This window comes from Callospermophilus lateralis, chromosome 12 (assembly GCF_048772815.1).
Source record: "Callospermophilus lateralis isolate mCalLat2 chromosome 12, mCalLat2.hap1, whole genome shotgun sequence".
In the NCBI taxonomy this organism is placed as follows: Eukaryota; Metazoa; Chordata; class Mammalia; order Rodentia; family Sciuridae; genus Callospermophilus; species Callospermophilus lateralis.
The window spans coordinates 29,685,863-29,705,780 of NC_135316.1; the positions used below are offsets into that span (position 1 = coordinate 29,685,863).

General features: G+C 39.9%; 1 protein-coding gene across 1 annotated transcript; it reads right to left on the reverse strand.

The window, feature by feature from the left end:
* Window positions 1-4,538: 4,538 nt before the first annotated feature.
* Window positions 4,539-14,961, reverse strand: LOC143411830 (acidic leucine-rich nuclear phosphoprotein 32 family member B-like). The gene is made up of 2 exons (XM_076872701.1): window positions 14,947-14,961; window positions 4,539-5,114 (listed from the first exon to the last, which is right to left on the reverse strand). The coding sequence occupies exons 1-2, from the start codon at window positions 14,959-14,961 to the stop codon at window positions 4,539-4,541; spliced, it is 591 nt and encodes a 196-aa protein (XP_076728816.1).
* Between the last annotated feature and the right edge of the window lie 4,957 nt (window positions 14,962-19,918).

The following is a 19,918-nucleotide window of genomic DNA, read 5'->3' on the forward strand; positions in this document are numbered from 1 at the left end:
AATGCTTGGGCTTTGTAACATTTTTATTACACAAAATAAATGGTGCACATCACATTATTCTAATCTCCAAGGAGTGCTTGGCTACCTTTGCTTAATGGAAATTTCTTACCTCAAATAAGAAATGTAAAAAGAGATGAAGGACAAAAGAAGAACCTTGCCTAATGAGATAGTTCTTTCTTCTGTCTCCAGAATGCTGGATCTATTATCTATTATTTTTGCAAGATTCCTTCCTCCTACTCCCTTCAGTTTTTAAACCTTTATTCTAATTTTCTTCCCCAATTTACAGATTAAAAAAAAGTCACATGAGCTCTCTAATATTATATCTTAAAGTACAAGTGAAAATAAAAAATAGGAACTGAGGCCAGTGCTGGGTGTCTGACCTGCTCATGGACCAGAAAATTCAAGCCCTGCACTTGACCACAGGTAAGATTCAAGAGTGTGTCATTCAAGCAGGACCCAAATTGCCCTTTATGTTGATAAGTAGTATGGTTACTATTCCTGGCCAGGCAGTATAATCCCAGCAACTCTGAAGGCTCAGGCAGGAGGATCATAAGTTCAAAGCCAGCCTCAGCAACCTAGCAAGGCTCTAAGCAAAGTAGCTGGATTCTATCTCAAAAAGAACAGGGGAGCCTGGAGATATGGCTCAGTGATCAAAGGCCCCTGGGTTCAATTCCCAATACCCCCCATGACAAAAGAGAATAGCTACTGTTCCTGGGCTACCTATTCAGTGTGGTTGCACAGCTCTGTGAACAAATGTGGGTTTGGGGGTTCAAGGGTAGAAGAAACTCTTCTATGGAATGAGGTGATTAACACCTTTCTGAATTAAAAAAAATAATTCTCTTAAACACAACTTATTATTATTGTATAAAATTAAATACAGCCATGACATGGATGAACTTCAAAAGCTTTGGGCTAATAAGAGAAAGAATGAAGACTCCCATGCCATATGATTCCAGACACACTGAGATGTTCAAAAAGAGCATGTCCCCAGAGACACAAAGCAGATTAGAAGCTGTTTGGGGCTGAAGGAGGAATCAGGCAAAAAATATAAATGGACACCAGTCTTTTTAGGGGGGGAATGATGGAAACATTCTCAAATTAGATTATAGGGATGATTGCACACCTCTGAAAAGTACTGAAAATCACTGAATTGTATAATTAAAGTGAGTATATTTCATGGTATATAAACTGCATCTCATTAAACTGTTAAAAATTAAAAACTAAATCTTAATCATAATGACCATATTAGTAGTCTGATAAACATTATGAGTATTTAGACAACAGATCACATAATTCAAAGGAAAACATGTTTTTAAGTATACAAGTAACAGATTTCTGCAGAAGAGTCACAATGTAATATTTCCCAAATCCATAGCTGTGATGTTATTACATAATTTCCTTTTTTTTTTTTTTTTGGTTCTTGGCTCATAACTCCCATAATAGTCCTTGTCATTTTCTAAATGACTATAGATTAGTAAGGCTAAAGCATTCAGTCTTCTGTCCTTGGTCCCTAAAACAGTTTCAGAATGATAAAAGTGCCAAATGGTTATAACACTGGCCACTTTAGGTCCCAGAAGCAGCATTAGAAAGCAAAACTGCCCTCTCTGACCTTCTCCTGCCCTCCCTCTACCTGCTTCTTTTTCTCTCCCAAAATTAGAATGTCTCTTCCCCAAGTCAGGTGTGATGGTTAATCTTGATTGTTGACCGTATTGACAGATGCCTAGGAAATTAGTAAAGCACACCTATGTGTGTCTGTGATATTGTTTCCAGAGATAATTGAGTCATGGAACTGAGGGCGAAGGCCCACCCTGAATATGCTGAACGTGGGTGGGCAGCACTGTCCAATAGGTTGGGGACCTGGATGGAACAAAAGCAGGATGAGGAAGCCAGCCAGCCAGCCATGCAAGCCCAGTTTTTCCTGAGCAGTTGTGTCCTTTGTTGCCAACATCACCCATGAACATGAGACCCCAGTTTCTTCAGCCATTCTACATGGATTCCCAGAAGCAATTCCATAGGGTTTCTAGGCCTTCAGGTTTGGACTGGTGATGTATCATTAGTCCCTCTTGTTTTGAGGTTTCAGTTTCTTGGACTGAATGGTTTCTCTGGCTCTTCAAGTGTGCAGAAGAACACTGTGAGACTGTCCAGCTTATGATCATGTAAGTAATGTAACAAATCCCCTTTTATAATTATCATACATTCTACGGTTGTTTGAATCAGCTTTTTCACTGCTGTGACCAAAAGAATGATTGTGGAGGAAGAAACGTTTATTTGGATTCAAAATTTCAGAAGTCTCAGTCTATAAACAGCCAACTCCATTGCTCTGGGCCCAAGAGGAGGCAGAACATCATGGCGGAAGCATGTGGTGAAAAAAAGTAGCTCAGGACTTAGGAAACAGGAAGCAGAGAGAGAGAACTCTGCTCACCAGCAACAAATTATATACCCTAAAGACAAGCCTCCAGTAAGGTACCTCCTCCAGCCACTACTGCCTGCCAGTTTCTAGTCAGTTAATTAATTTCAGTGGGTTAATGCATTGATTAGGTCAAAGATCTCATAACCAAATTATTTCATCTCTAAAATTTCTTGCATTGTGTCACATATGAGTTTTGGGGGACACCTCACATACAAACTATACCACTGGTTCTGTTCCTCTAGAGAACCCTGATTGATATAGCAGGTCATACATTATTCCCTAACCCCACCTTTCCATCCTGAAGCTGGTCACAAAGAAATTCTCTACCTTGCTTTGTCTGACAGTAGATGATAAGAATTCCTTCTCAGAAGGTCTCCTGTCTCATATTCAGAAGAATGCTGCACAGAGAGGCCAAGAAGAATCTCGACAAGCCTGGTTGGGTTCCCCACTCAAGTCTATTAACATTAAATCATATCCTTTTTGTTCAGTCACATTTCTCCATCATTGGCCATGCTTTAATCATGATTATGTGATGAAGTCTCCATTAAAACTCCAAAGGACAGAGTTCAGAGAGCTGCTGGACAGCTGAACTGGTGGAGGCTTGCAGGAAGGTGAATGAGAACTCACCCATAATATAGGAGTGTGGCACACCCAATGCCACGGGGATGAGCTGGAGACTCCTGAGCTCAGGACCCATCTAATCCTCTCCTTATATGTCTCTTTATCTGCCTCTTTATTTATATCCTCTAAACTATTCTTCAAAATAAACTGGTAAATAGAAGTGTTTCCCTGAATTCTTATGAGATGCTGTAGCAAAATTATAAAGGCTGAAAAGGACATAGGAATCCCAATCTGTAGCTCCAGACCTTCTGGAGGCCTGGACTAAAATTGGGTTTGAAATGGGAAAGTATGGTAGAACTGACCCTCAACCTGTGGGATGTGGTGCTACCTCCAGGCAAATAGTATCAGACTTGAACTGAATGAGAGCGCCTCTATAAAATAGATGGCTTGCCTCCTGGTGGGGAGAAATCCCCAGATTTGGGGGGCCTGAAAGTGATCTATGTGGTGAGCCTAGAAGAAGAAAAGCCAAACTTGTTTTGCCTCAATATTTTCAGTACAACTCAAAAACTCTGTAGCATACTGTACAACTCTGCTATCTTTATCACCAGTGAGCTCTAAAAATGGTCTTATTCTCTTTTGATGTTTTTTCTATTATTCTTTTTAGGGAGTTTAAAAGGAAGCTTTCAATTTGCCATTTGATATCAACTTTCCTCCATGGCACAACCTTAAGTTACACAGGAGAGAAAACCTCGTTCCTTGGACTTGAAATGATTAGAACCACAGAAAGAGCTCTCATTGAAAAAGAAAAAGTTTCCTGGATAGAGCCTGAGTGTTGATCCAGAAGGCAGACAGGTTTCTCATATGTACACCAGGCTCTCAGGGCAAGTGAGTCCAAGCACACCACTGTGGTTCAGATTTGGAAAAAAATACCATTCACAGCAATTGCGTGGCAGATGTCCTGAATTCCATTACTGAACCCTGTGGAATGCCTTCCCACGTCCTCTCACTCTGACTTACAGCCCACAGGCGGACATGCACCTCCAGCTGGGACTTTCTGAAGTCTTGATTTTGTCTGGGGTTTTGAAACCCAATCCCTATCCTCCTGTTCTTGCCTCTGTGCGTTTCTTCTGACCTAATGTCTCTTTTATCACCTTATGCCCACCTTTATTCCCCTCTTTTCCTTTCCCAGGCTTCTTCTCCTTTCTATGAGCCATTTACAACTAACTTGAAAATGCTACCTATCCTCATTCTCTTGCTCTTAGTAGAAGCCACCAGATGTCCACACTTAGATGTCCTCCAGAGGACAAATGGATAAACCATAGTACATCCAGACAGTGGAATATTATTCAGTGCTAAGATAAATGAGCCATCAAGCCATAGAAAGACAAGGAGGAAACTGAAATGCATTCTGCTAAATGGGGGGAAAAATCTGAAAAACCCATATGTTGAGAGCCACAGCCGAAGGGGCCCCAGCAAACTTTCAGACTTCCAGCTGATGACTGGCTCACGGCGGCCCCAGCAACATCTAGCTGATTGGCTCCTCTGCGGTGATGCTCATTGGAGATGCTCATTGAGCTGTTTCCCCGTCTTCTCGATCACAGCCATCCAGGTAGGTCAGCTGGGGCAGGAGCCTGAACACACTCTCTCGGTAATCATTCAGATTAGTGACTTCACAGTTAAATAGATCTAGGCTCTTCAGACAATCCAGCTTTTTCAAAGGTTCCAAGGTGCTGATGTCTTTCAGTTTATTTCCACTTAAATTTAGATGTGTGAGATTTGGAAGTTTTTCTGCTAACATATCCAGACCTCCATAGATTCTATTGTCACTGAGCTCAAGCTTTTTCAATTTAGGTAGCTTGGGGAGATTTGAAACTGAAATCAAGCCTACATTTATTAAACTGAGGAACTCCAAGTTCACAAATTCAGTAGTTAAGACCTCAATTTTTCCATCATTTGATTTGCAATTGTCCAAGACAAGTTCGGAGAGAAACCATGGAGGGAAAAGGGGGCTGGAGCGCAGCGTTGGCCTCACTACCGCCGCCCCCCGGCAGCGGCCCTGCACTGCGCTTAAACCGGCGACGCAGCCTAGCGGCTGCTCGGCTCCACTCAGCCCTGCACAGCACTGCTCGGCTCGGCCCTGCAGCTACACCAAGCACTGGCGGGGAGGCATGCAGCGGGAGAGCTTGGTGCTGATAACGCCAAGGTCGCGGGTTCATTCCCCGTACGGGCCACCAAATGCCGCAGTCTGACTGGGCACAATTCAGGAGCCACTTGTCAAAAGAAACTAACTTTATTTTTAGAACCACACACACCAAACAAAACAGCTCCTCAGGAAAAACCCTCAGAGCCCAACTGCCACCACCGGCTTCCCACAAGCCTCTCCCCCCACCACCAGCCTCTCCGACTCCCACAATCCTCCTTTCACCTTTCCTTTTCATTATATTTAATAATTCTCTTCAAGACAATGTAAATTGTTAAGAAAATTGTTTTCTTTTAGTGCCTTCTGGAATGTTACATAATTTTTTCCTTAGCCATTATTGCCAGAATTCCTATCTTCATCCCAGTGCCGATGAAGACGAAGATAAAACCAATCTACAGCTTCTGCGATAGCCATCACTGAACTGCTTGCAGAACTTGCCTGGACTATGTATCACTTGTATGCATTGTGAACTCACTTGTATGCATTGTGAACTATCTGTTGATGCAGTGACTTGTGGTAGTGTTGGGGTATTTTTGCTGATGATGTCATCGGTGGTACAATTTTTCCAAAAGGAGCCGTCAACTGGCTTGGTGTATCTTCCTCCCTTCTGCTTGTCATGATCGTTCAGCTAAAATTTGGGGGCCAACAGAGGTGAGGCAAAGAACCTCACCCCCCAGCTGGTACAAAGACCTATCCACAGGTGTGGCTGTATACTGGACCGGTAGTCAGTGACGGGTAAGATCCACTTGCAATGGTACCAACCTAAGACAGGAGGCTGACGCCTTGAAGTCAGCTCATCCAATAACGGGTAAGGACCATATGTACTATTGGACAACCTAAGGCAGGCATGGTCCCTAAGCCACATGCTTGATGTTTAAACAGAGAGGGGGAGATGTTGAGAGCCACAGCCGAAGGGGCCCCAGCAAACTTTCAGACTGCCAGCTGCTGACTGGCTCACAGTGGCCCCAGCAACATCTAGCTGATTGGCTCCTCTGCGGTGATGCTCATTGGACTGTTTCCCTGCCCTTTCAGGCCACGGAGCTGCTCATTGGGGGACTTTTTTGGCTCTGCCCACGCGACCCAGCCAATTGACCTCAAGAGCAGGAGGATTGTGGGAGGCGGAGAGGCTGGTGGTGGGGGGAGAGGCTTGTGGGAAGCCGGTGGTGGCAGTTGGGCTCTGAGGGTTTTTCCTGAGGAGCTGTTTTGTTTGGCGTGTGTGGTTCTAAAAATAAAGTTAGTTTCTTTTGACAAGTGGCTCCTGAATTGTGCCCAGCCAGATTGCGGCATTGCTCAGTGACAATAGAATCTATGGAGGTCTGGATATGTTAGCAGAAAAACTTCCAAATCTCACACATCTAAATTTAAGTGGAAATAAACTGAAAGACATCAGCACCTTGGAACCTTTGAAAAAGCTGGATTGTCTGAAGAGCCTAGATCTATTTAACTGTGAAGTCACTAATCTGAATGATTACCGAGAGAGTGTGTTCAGGCTCCTGCCCCAGCTGACCTACCTGGATGGCTGTGATCGAGAAGACGGGGAAACAGCTCAATGAGCATCTCCAATGAGCATCACCGCAGAGGAGCCTATCAGCTAGATGTTGCTGGGGCCGCCGTGAGCCAGTCATCAGCTGGAAGTCTGAAAGTTTGCTGGGGCCCCTTGGGCTGTGGCTCTCAACACCCATATCCTATAATTCCAATTAGGTGACGTTCTGAAAATCACAGAACTATGGAGAGAACAGAAAAATCAGTGGTGTCAGAGGTTGGAAGCAGGGAGGGATGAATAGGCAGAGTACTGAGGATGGGGGGTGAAAATACTATTTGATAATGTAATGAGAGATATATGTCAAAATCCACAGAATGAACAACACCAAGAGTGAACCCTTATGTCAACTATGGACTTTAGTTAACAATGTTATTAACACTGACTCAAAAGATGTTCACAATAGGGAAATCTGTGTGTGCAAGGGAAAGGGATCACTGGGAACTGTACTTTCTGACCAATTTTTTCTGTAAACCTAAAACTGTTCTTAAAAAATACTGATTATTAATTTAAATACCAAGCAGCTAATTAGTGAGTGGCAATTTCAGGCCATCTAGAACTTTGTACAAAGCACAAAGAGTCCCAGCTTGTCTAGGGAAATTCTCAGAAATTTATCCCTTGGGTTAATAAGCATATTAACTGTACTAAGACAGATGAAAAACTAATACCATCAAGACTCAAAAATACAGCTGGCACTCCATATCTATGGTACCGCTTCCACAAATGCAACCAACCACAGATCAAAAACAATCACAACAAAATACATCTGTACTAAATATGCACGGACTTTCTTCCCCATTATCATTCCTTAAACAATACAACTATTTATATAGCAGGCATGTTGTATCAGATATATAATGCAGAGATGGTTTAAAGTATATGGGAGGGCTTGGAATTTTAGCTCAATGGTATAGTGCTTGCCTCTCATGCATAAGGCCCTGGGTTTGATCCCCCAGTGGGAGGGAGGAAGGGAGGGAGGGTGGGTGGGCGGAATGAAGGGAGAAAGGGCAGAAGGGAGGCATGAAAGTCAGTCTGCAGGAGTACTGTGTAGTTTCTATGTAAATATGATATCATTTTATATAAGAGACTTGACTATCATGTCAACAACAAATTTTTTTTAAAAAGAGAGGCACTTGAGCATCCATAGATTCTGGCATCCATTATGGAGGGATCCTGAAACCAATTCCCCATAGATACTGAGAGACAATGGTATCTCCAATCAAACTCTAAATCCTGTGTGTGCATTAGTGTGTATATGTGACTTTCATTAAATTTAAATTTCACGTGGAAGAACAGAAGGCTTGGAATACCAATAATACTTCTGAGAGAGGAAAAAAAGAAAAAGAAGATAAGACATGCCCTGTTAATATTAAAGACATGATTTTAAAACAAGATTATCGCTTTGATTGTTACACAAAATTGAACATTTTAATTGCAGAAATGAGTGTTTTCTGGTTTTGTATTTTTTTTTAACTTGAAGTGACTAAAATTTTTATGATCTAAAAGTGACCACAAGAATCATAGGGCCTGCTTGAGTTTTCATCCAGAATAGGAGAATTAAACACATAGGTAACTTAAGAAGACCACAAGGGAAAAAAATAAAATGAAATTGCTTGGTATTTATAGCTCATGCTTTATGACCTTATGTTTGTTCTAATAAATAGTTGCATAAAGAAAAACATTATATAGGAGTATATTTATATGTGGAAAACCAATAAAGAAGAATTAGGGAGTAACAATTCTCAAAATCAGAATGACTGTTACCTCTTGGTATAGAGAGGGTTGAGGACAAGTTGAGACATTCAAAAACAATGGAATTTTATATTTCAGCTTCTGTAGTGCATTTTATATTTCAGCTTCTGCCCTTACACATGTTACATTCTTTGCATGAATTATATACTTAGTAAAATTCATCTTTTAAAACACAAACAAATGTTAAAGATGGGTCAGATCATTCAGCATCAAAGAGACTTGTATTCAAATTCCTGCCACACCACTCAGTAACTCCATATCAATGAACAAGTTGCATAAGTACTCTGTGCTTCCATTCCCACATTTAAACAAAGGAGGAATAACAATAGTATTCATCAAGCTGTAGTTGGGTTAAATAAGAAAATGCCTATTGAAGACCTCTAGTACAAGTCTGGCAAAGAAAATAACAGCACAGCTCTCTTTGTTGATTATTTACCATTTGCCAGGAGCCATGGAAAGAACTTTACAGGCATCATCATGTCATTTTAAGGCCACATAGTAATAAGCAAAGGAAATGGGATTTCAACTCATATGCTGATTCCAGGTCTAAGCCCTTAACCACCATCCTATTCTTTCACACTGATAAGACAAATATTGTTATTAAAAGTGTTGTCTGTTGTTATAATTAAGTATTCATAGCTAAGGTTAAAAGATTAGGTTAAAATTACCCATACATGGCCATCATGGGAATGCTTGACATGAAAGCAATTCATATGAAAAAGAACCCCAAAATATGGTGACCTGGATGGCCAATGTGATCTGATATTATCATGTACCTATTGAAAACTCCAATGAATTCTTAGTCCAGGCAAACAACAGAAGTAGAACTCAGATCAAAAAAGGCAAGTCTTGGGGCTAGGATTATGGCTCAGTGGCAGAGCACTTGCCTAGCATGTGTGAGTTACTGGGTTTGATTCTCAGCACCGCATATAAATAAATCAAATAAAGGTTCATTGACAACTAAAAAAATACTGAAAAAAAAAGAGGCAAGTCTTTCCCATCCCTCTCCAAATTCACACACTAAATACACTAATGTGCCTTATTCAGTTCCAAGGACCACAAAGTGCATACTGGTTTGCACAATGCTTTTGCCACCTATATCCTTTTGCATACAGTAGAAGGGTCCTGAGGCAGCCAACTTTAAAACCACAGCTTCCAAGGAAGATGACAATAATTTTCCTTTGGAAGAAAGATTAGACATTTACTCAGATGGACACTCTCTGGTAGATCAGTATGCAAGATGAGACTTTTTCACCCTGTGGCAGAGGATCCACTAAGAATCAAAGTTGTTCACAAACAATATACTGTCTAGCAAATTCAGGCTCTCCACTCCCACCCCCACCCCCACCCCCACCCCCAGAAGGGCTCAGAGAATGGGGTCATGGATTGCAGATGGGATGGGGACTGGATTCAAAACCTCTGAGGTTTCCTCTGTATTTTGAATACAAGTTCCTCTGAGTTAAGATTTTATCATTCTCAGAACATACAACATATTTTTAAATCCTTATATCAGAAGCAGAAAAGATTCTTCTCCACTTCTTTAGTAGGAAGTACCATCTAATCATTATTTGACAATTTGCTATTGCTGGTACTCACCTCACTTGTTGAACTTTCCGCATCCTAATGACAACACATGAGACAGGCTCATACAATATCCAGGTTTTGCAGAACAAGGACAAGAAAGAGAGACTATAAAACAAAACTTACCTCCTTGCTTGACCATACACCCAGCTTTAAATTCCAATTGATACTCACTAAGGAAAGTGATATGAACTGCCAGCAGAATGAAAAAGAAGAATACCTCTAGAGTAACCCCAAACCAAACTCAACAAGGCCTTTGCCATATATGTGAATTGTGTTAACTAGGTCTGAAGGATTTAATGGAAAGATGTTTCAGAAATCTCTGGACTTCTTTTTTCTCATTTCTGAGACATTCAGAGAAGCAATTTGTATCTGAAATGGGCTTTCTGCTTTATTATAAAGTGACTTCCTATGAGTTTGTGTTTGTATGAGAGTAAGGGGAAAATGGTAATAAGGATTGCTATTTAGTCCAGTGAATTTAGGAAAAAAAAAATGAGGCAAGGGAGAGTGGGAAAGTGAGGAGCTATAAGAATAACAGCTGCTCTTCTTGTTTGTGGGCTTTTTTTTGGGGGGGGTTGTTTTTCCCCAGCACTAGAGTTCAAACCCAGGGCCTTTCACAAGCTAGGAAGGCACTCTACCACTTGGGTATCTGCAGGAGATTAGTTCTAGGATCCCCTCCCTACCCACCTGCCCATGGATACCAAAATCCATGGATACTCAAGTTCTTTATAAGGTATACTGTAAATGTTCCTCCTGTATACTTTAAACCATCTCTGGATTATTCACAATAACACTTAATGCAATGTAAATGCCATGTAAATAGCGGTTATGCCACATTTTTAAAAGAATAAATGATCTATTTGTGCTCAGTACTGACAAATTTTTTTTCCTAAATTTGCAGCACAGTTGGTTGAATTTAAGGATATGATTCTCACCATTATGGAGGGCTGACTGCACAAGTTTGGGGGGGAACTTTGGCCCAGGAGAAAAATCTGTCTCAGGAAACTCCATGCCCACTTAGAAGACCTGAGGCCCACAATGGAGAGTCCAAGGTAGCCCAACAATTCTGTTGGTATTAATGGTCCCTCTCTAATATCCTAAAGTATACTTTTAAAATTAGCCAGAACATGGAAATAAGGCAAAGATGTCCAGAAGACCTTTCAAAACCATGCCAGAGCTGATCTAATAGATCTACCCAAAGATTATTTCATTCTCTAAGAAGTTGGATGTTGTTGTAACTTGTTATTTACTACTGATTAGTTAAGTTACAGGTTAATTTATAGATTATTTTTTTCTTCTTGTCCAGCAATGACGCAACTAATTTCCACCTTTCAGAAAAATTCACTGAAGAAGTAATGGTTTTACTGCCCTACAGAACATTAACTAGTTTTATTTCTAACTTAGCAAATCTTTCAGTGTGTCTTTCCCAACAGCATATATAAATCTCCTCAATAATTTTTAAGCCAGCTGCAACATTTTGTAGATTCCCTCATTAAAGAGCTAAGCAGATCTTTGACATGTGTTCATGATACACTTACAGGAGAGTCATGTTTTCACATTTTGATAGTTCCACTCTGATATGCTTATTCTATACTTAATCAGTATTGACTCGTTACTTTTCCCATCAGCCTATATGATGGCAAAAATCTTATGTCACTATTATTTTATGCTGTTAACTACTTTATCAGACAAATATTACAGATACTATAGCACCTGTGAAGGATTTAAAGAACAAAAACATCCCTAAAATAAGTCTTTTCTACAGACTGGAGGGAAAAAAACTGAAACAAAAGTTTTGCCATAAAGCTAGTTTCCAAAGAACTAAGTTCTGCTTTCCCAATATACTTGAAATCGCTCCTCACCTTAGAGTTAGAAGCTGGTTGCTCATTTCAAACTTTCTCATCCTTTATTTTTCCTCAAATGGGTAATTTCTTTCTAGTCAATTCACTTCTAGTCTAATTTAAAAATCATGCTAATCATTTTCTCTTGAAATATACTACTCATCTGCTATTTTTTTCAGAAAAGTACAATATGTATTGAACGTTAAGCCTGAGATATTGTACCAGACCACTTGTGTACGTGAACAAATAGACAAAGAACCAAAATTGTTCTCTTTATGCTGCCAATTTTTAATTTAAACTGTTTTTTTAATATTTTATTTTTTAGTTGTAGACGAATACAATATCTTTATTTTATTTTTATGTAGTGCTGAGGATCGAACCCAGGGCCTCACATGTACCAGGTGAGCGATCTACTATTGAGCCATAACCCCAGCCCTAAACTGTTTTTTTTTTAATAAAACTAATACTTTCACTTGATTCAAAAATGCAAAACTGCAAAGGGGTACACAGGACCCAGTCTCACTCTGACCCTGACCCCAGCCAACAGTCTAGAGTTGCCCAATGCAACCAGCTCCATGCAGATAGATCTTTCTACAGATATTTTAACCGATAAAATCAAACATATATTACATAAAACCTATAAGAAAGCAAAAATTGCTCATAACTTCACAACCAGGAGATGAATCACATTAATGTGGTGTGATCAAACTAGGGCATTTTCCAAGGAATTAAATATTGTTCCAAGAACTGCATATTATTCCTAAGGCTTGTTTGTTAATCATTTTGTCGAAATAGGCCCATTTTGTCCACCATGCAATATACTGATCACTAAAATGAAGAATTTCTTGAAAGACTTTATTCACAAGACAACAAATGGAAGAGCAAGTCTCAAACCCAGCCTCCCTGACAATAGGGTTTAGAAATATCTATGGACTACCTGAGAATATATGTGGGCTGAGGCCTACGAAAAGGGGACTGGAGGTAGGAAGTAATACATAATCAAACAGGAACTGTTAGGACACCCATCAGAAGTGTTATCTATACTCAACTAAAACTGGGTATTTTTAAACTGTGCATTATAGTCATGTAGTGGGATTCACAGTTACATATTGACACATGCATACAACAGAATTACAAAATTGGGTCAATTTTGTTACCTAATACCTCCCTTCTTCCTTCCCCCCAGTCCCCTTTCTCTCTTCTATTGGTCTTCCTTCTATCAAAATTACTTTTAAATGAAGTGCAATCTTTCCATGATGCTCTAAAAACATAACCCATTTCAAAAGTCTCTTTTCTCTTTGTCTCTATTTTTCCACCCACTAAGTGTGTTTTATCTTTTCTCTTTTGATTTTCTACATGGACCTGTTTATTTATTATTTCTACAGCTTCTATTATGTTCTCTTTGTTCTACTCATTCTCCAGATTCCATATCAAATGGTACACATGTAAAAAGACCTGGAAGGGACTAATTATTCTGTCTCTCCAACTGCAACTTCAATAATCTTTCTTGTACATACAAGGTCACTGAGTCATAGACATTTGTAGAGTGGCCCAAGGCCATACAAAGTGGGTTTGAGTTGGACAGCCATGGGATAACAATTTGATTTCTTCTCTACCACACTACACTGACTTTCAAAACTCATCTAGTTCTTTCATTTTTTTTTAAAGAGAGAGAGAGAGAGAGAATTTTTTAATATTTATTTTTTAGTTTTCGATGGACACAACATCTTTATTTTATTTTTATGTGGTGCTGAGGATCGAACCCAGCACCCCGCGCATGCCAGGCAAGTGCACTACCGTTTGAGCCATATCCCCAGCCCATTCATCTAGTTCTTGAAGTTACCAATATGAACATACCAAGCATGATCCCTTAGGGATGCTCAGAAAGGGTAAATGGGTACCTTGGCTGAAGTCATACAATGAGTGTTAAGAAATGGAACATAAACTCAGGTCCTTCTAGCTGTTAAACTGTCATCTTCAATAACTGATTCACCAATAATAAACCATCCTGCCCTCACATCTCTTCCAAAGCATCCTTGAGTCTTTCATTTCATATTTGATTTGCGCTTGATTTCTTATATCATAACTTCATACTGTTTCCTCATGTGCTTTGTACAATCTTAAAAAGAATGGACAACATCCTTGTATTTTTTATATCCCCAGTGCAAGGATCAATAAACAATTATTGGATGAATGGATGGTGTGAAAAGGATAGTAAAAATCTATTCCACACGAATTAGAACAGTTTTCAGTGTGCCAGAGGAAAGTGTGGCTATTTTTTAATACAATTTAAGAGTTTAATATTAAAATATTAATATTCATATGAATAGAGTTTATGAAACACTATAAATTCATGTGAAATTTAAAAGATTGAGTGTGATACTGAAAGCAATATTGACTTGTGACAGGCCACTTCATGCTAAGTCTCTAGCCCCTGGGAACCTGCCCACTTTCTTACAATGATAATCGCTTTGTGGGAAAAGGTCACTCATTGAATACTGACTGATATTCCTCACCAAACCAGAGTCAGAAAAAAAATTTGTTTTGAGTCAGATATGAAGTTCTTAGAAAAATTATACCAGATCCCCTAAGATGTTCTGAAAACTTTGCATTAAGTTAGTTATTGTCACATTAGTTGAATTTCTTAGCATCAAGATACTAAACTCAACAGAAAAAAAAAGTCACTAAAAATTTATAGCTGTCCATATATGGTGGTCATCCAGATAATATGGAACATATTTACATAAACTTTTAGTTTTTTAATAAACAAAAACACAAATATATTAATTATCATGAAAGCCAAGACTATCTCCAGTTCTACAGGTCCACTCGCCATTAATCCAAAACATCACATAAGCTAATAAATTCAGCCTTTCCCTCTTAAGCCTTCCTAGCCAACTTGTTAACAGGTGTTAATATGTAGCTACATTAACCAATTTAAGTTCTCCCTTGTACTCTTCAGCCTCCTCTCTCCAAGGAAGTGAAACTAGATATTAAAGTGAAACCAACAAATCAGAATCTTTGGAGACAAGAGAAACAAAAACCCTACTAGAAAACTCACCTTACAGATAACCATCTCCTGAATAATTAAGAGTCTGATATAATGCAGTATTGTTCCAAACAACTACAAGTGTTGGCAGGGATGTGGAGAAACCAGAAACCTCTCACATTGGTGGTGGGTATGTAATTTGGTAGTTCCTCAAAATATTAAACAGTTACTATAAGACCCAGTAATTCCACTCATAGGGATGTGCCCAAGAGAACTGAAAACATATGTATGCACAAAAATTTGCCCATGAATGAATGTTTATAACAATATCATTCTTAATAGTCAAAAAGTAAAATCAAACCGAATACCAATCAACGGGTGCATGGATAAACATATGTTATATCCACATAACTGAATAATCTTCAGTCATAAAAAGGAAGTACTGATATATGCTACACCATCAATGAGGCTTGATTTATTCCAAATAAAAGACAATAATTGTAAAAGGTCACATATTAGAGATATGAAAAATTGTGGTATATATGTGTATTAAGAATTGTAATGCAAAAAAAAAAACAAAGTACATATATAAAGGCATAAATTGGCGTGGACGCGGTTTATATTCAGAGATATGAAAAATTGTGCTCTATATGTGTAATAAGAATTGTAATGCATTCCACTGCTGTCTTGTATCTATAAAAAAATAAAATCAATAAAATAAAAAAGGGTCACATATTAGATTCCATGTATATGAAATGTCCAGAATAGGGAAATACATAGAGACCGACAGAAAGTAGATTAGTGGTTGCCAGAGGCTGGGGGAAGTAAAAGGGAGGAATAACTGCAAACAGGTATCAGGTTTCTTTTTGGTGTGACAAAAATATTCTGGAATTAAATAAGGTGAGGTTGGTTCATAAATGGATAAACTTCATGGTATTTAAATCATATTTAAGAAAGCTCTTTTTAAAAAGCATATTATAGCCGGGGGCAGTAGTGCACACCTGTAATCCCAGCAGCTCGGGAGGCTGAGGCAGGGGAGGATCTCAATCAAAGTCAGCCTCAGCAAAAGTGAGTTGCTAAGCAACTCAGTGAGACCCTGTCTCTAAATAAAATACAAAATAGGGCTGGGATGTGGCTCAGCAGTTGAGTGTCCCTGAGTTCAATCCTTGGCACTCACCCCCCCAAAAAATAAAATAAAATTAAAAGCATATTGTTCACTTCCCATGAATTTAGTCATAACTGAACCATACAACATGAATTGTTTTCCTACTATTCCAATAAACAAGCATTTTGCAACTGTCCTTCAGATAAAAAGACCATGGTGGAGCTCACTAGATACCAATGAAACTGTTGATTAATTTCCTGCAGATGAGGCCCAGATTCTACACACCTTCAAACAGAATATTAAATAGTGCACAAATAACTCAGAATTAGAAAATGATGAGTTTTAAAAGAAGAAATGCTTGTCTTTCCTCTTGAGTTGAGCAGATCCAGTTAGGCTGGGAAGTGCTGAGTGAAAATCTACAACATGCTTACTATGCAATTACCAGCAATAGCATAATGGATCCCAAGTTCTAAAACCATTACAGGTTAACAGGATGTAAAATAACTATTTTTGATTTTTCCTGGGGGATAGAACTACTGAGAATCATTAATCCATATCCATTAATTGTTCAAGAATGATGAGTGGGTTAATGTTCACATGAACCAAATATAGTACCCATCCTACCTCACTACCTGCTTTGTTTCTTGTATGTCACAGTGCTGCCTGTTCTCTCGGTGGTTCTCCATGTTTCTCCAACTCAACCTGCAAAGAGCCTGGGAATTCTCCTGTCCAATTTCTGTCCTACTCCAATAGACTCCAAGTAAAAGAGAAATCTCAATATAATTTAACTGCATGAACAACTTCTCCAATCACATGTTTTAAAGGATGCAAAGTTTGGGACTTTTTTTATTGCAAACATAAATAATTTTATATATTAACACTTATCTTACAGAGTTTATATTTTAGCAACTCTATGTAGCACTGCAATAAAGCCCCTCAATGTCCTTGGGTGATACTATTGCAGTTCATTAACTGTAAGGCAGCAGAGATCAGTGAGGCACCCCCAAGGACTCTGCTACTGAACCATGGATGCAAAGATGGTAAGATGGACCTGGAACCTGAATAGCTATGAACCTGTACAGTCTCCTCTGCAAACTCTTCTCAAATTTTTGCTTCTCTTTGTGTTTCTGGATTTCTCTACTTACACTATGTATAAAGAGTCCCCTGATTACCTCTCTTGCTGTGCACCACTTGCAGACTTCACATCTATCCCATTCATCACTGTGGCTCCATCACCTAGCACAAGGTCTGACATGTGTAGAACTCACCTTGTCACACTAATCATGCTTCTGCCTCCCTATGTTCTTAAAATTGTGCTTGCTAATTCTGCTAATGCACTGCTAAGTGCCAGATCAAAAGGACTCTTCAGAAAGAATCCAATTCAATTTGCCTGAAGCCTTTGATGGTATAACTACTGATTGTCTCTAGGTTTCTGAGCATGCCAATCTCAGGAGTCTTCTTGTTCCTCCCTACCTGGTTGTTCTTTTTCAGTCCCTTCTGATCTCCTCAATTTCTCTGCCCATTCCCAAGGTTCCAAACTCAATTTGCTTCCCCAGGTAACTTGATGTGCCTGAGTAACCAATGTCACCTATTCTTCCAGCTCTTAACAGCCAGGGAGCATCCCTATCAGAATTCATCCCTTGCACTCCAGCCCAACCAAGCTGATGTCCTGTTCTTACCAGCCTCCCAATAAAACAACACCTCACACCATCTTCTGTCAACACCACCAGTAGTAGCCCCCCACCCCACACAATCTCCGGAATACAGAGCTCCACGACTTGCAACAGGATTATAACCTAGTAAATCCACCATAAGTTGCAAATATCAAGTAAAAAAGAATGCATTGAATCAACCTAACTTAGCAAACATGTTAGCTCAGCAGCACAGTACACTGCATGGTGTCATTTCCCCTCTTGACCATGGGGCTAACTGGGAAGAGTGGTTGCTATTGCAACCTCGCATCAAGAGGATCAGATCTCAATAGTGCTGGCTTGGGAAAAGACCCATATTCAAAATTCAAGGTTATCTGGGCTGGGGATGTGGCTCAAACAGTAGCGGGCTCGCCTAGCATGCGTGCGTCCCGGGTTCAATCCTCAGAACCACATACAAAAAACAAAGATGTTGTGTCCGCCGAAAACTAAAAAAATAAATATTAAAAAAAATTCTCTCTCTCTCTAAAAAAAAAAAAAAAAAAAAAATTCAAGATTATCAGGCGGATGCCATGGCACACACCAGTAATCCCAGCAGTTCAGGAGGCTGAGGCAGGAGGATCTCAAGTTCAAAGGCAACCTCAGCAAAAGCAAGGGTTAAGAAACTCAGTGAGATCCTATCTCTAAATAAAATAAAAAATAGGGCTGTGGATGTGGCTCACAGGTCAAGTGCCTCTGAGTTCAACCCCTTGTATGCCCCCCCAAAAAAATACAGGTTATCACTGAATAGGTATCACATGTACACCACAATGAAGTTAAAAATGTTAGGTCAAACCCTGTAAATCAGAAACTGTCTGTACTGGCATTCTTTATCTTTTCCCCCTATCCTCACCTACCTCCCACTCAAGTCCCCCTTGAGGTCTTTGGACCTGTTTGTCCCTGTTTGACCGGTTGGTCCATCCTGTCTATTCCCCTTCTCTCTCTCCTTCCCCAGAGGCTTTGTTACTTCTCAAGAGCTTCTCATTTTTCTTCTTTTCTACTCTCCAGTCCATCCAGTGCCCAAAAGCCAGGGGAGGCTTCCTGAGGGGCCCCCAGTCATAGTCAGCATCCTCATCAGTGACTTCAATGGCCCTCCGTCCTTCCTAGATAAAAGGCCAATCATCTCAGCCTGCCTTCAGGGCCCTCATCATTCACATCATCCTTACTCTGAATGATTCTCAAACTCCTGAGAGGGCTTACAATACGCAAGGCACCATGCTTGGTGTAAGAATCATTTCATGGCACATAACTTCAGCCCAGACGCTGCAGGCCTCAGTCAACCCGTCAGGCCTGCTGGTCTCTGAAAGTGACTTCTGCTCCCTTGACTCTGTTCACACTATTCCATTCTCACAGAATTTCAGACCTTGACTCAAAAGAGACACTCAGGGATCAGTGGAGACAAGATTTCAGAAAGGTGTGGCCTTGGCAATGGCTGGAGGTGAGAAGAGAATGTTGGAGGGAGTATCCTGTGGGGCATCTACACTTAGTGGAGGGAGGAAAAAAAGGAGCTGTGCAGAGGCAGAAGGACGGACAGAAGACTAGGGAAACAGCTGTCCCAGTCCCCATACAGAATTGTAAGAAGGATAGAGATATTAACAATGTCAAGGGATGCAGAGAATCAAGAAATACCCAATGATGTAAAAATGAAATCACTATGTAGCTCAGAATTTGCTTGCATTCCTGATAAGGAATGCCTCAAAGGCAAGGGCTTCAGAAATAAATGCCTGGTAAAAAAGAGGTAGCTGTATTCTGTGCCCCACTCAACTGCTAGAAAGAGAAAAGTGGTGACATATAGGGCAATGGTTGTGTGTTAAAGGCTAACTGAGAAATGGAGATAGGTAGGACTACTCAAAAGAAAGAAAAGAAATCAGCAACCTGACAACCAGGAACTATACCTCCTTCACTGAAAAGCTCCAATGACTCAGGCATGACTTTGGGCCAGAACAACTGCAAGAGAAAAACAGACCTAGTTGTGCCTTTGACTTTCTCCTTTCTTCAGTTGGCAGAGGAGTTCATGGTTTATAAAAGTCTGGTAGTGCACAGCAGTGACAGTACAAGGTCTACAAAGAAGAAGTCAGCAGGGAACACTGCTGTGAAAAAAGTGTTTTCTTGCCCAAGTATCACAACATGCAACCTAGTGTTAGCTGCAATAGCCTCTACAAAGAAACGGATTAATAAGAGTCTCTTTGTTGGTTCTGCTCAGTTTGCATAAACCTACACCTACACATTTAACCCACATGAAGGCTCTTTT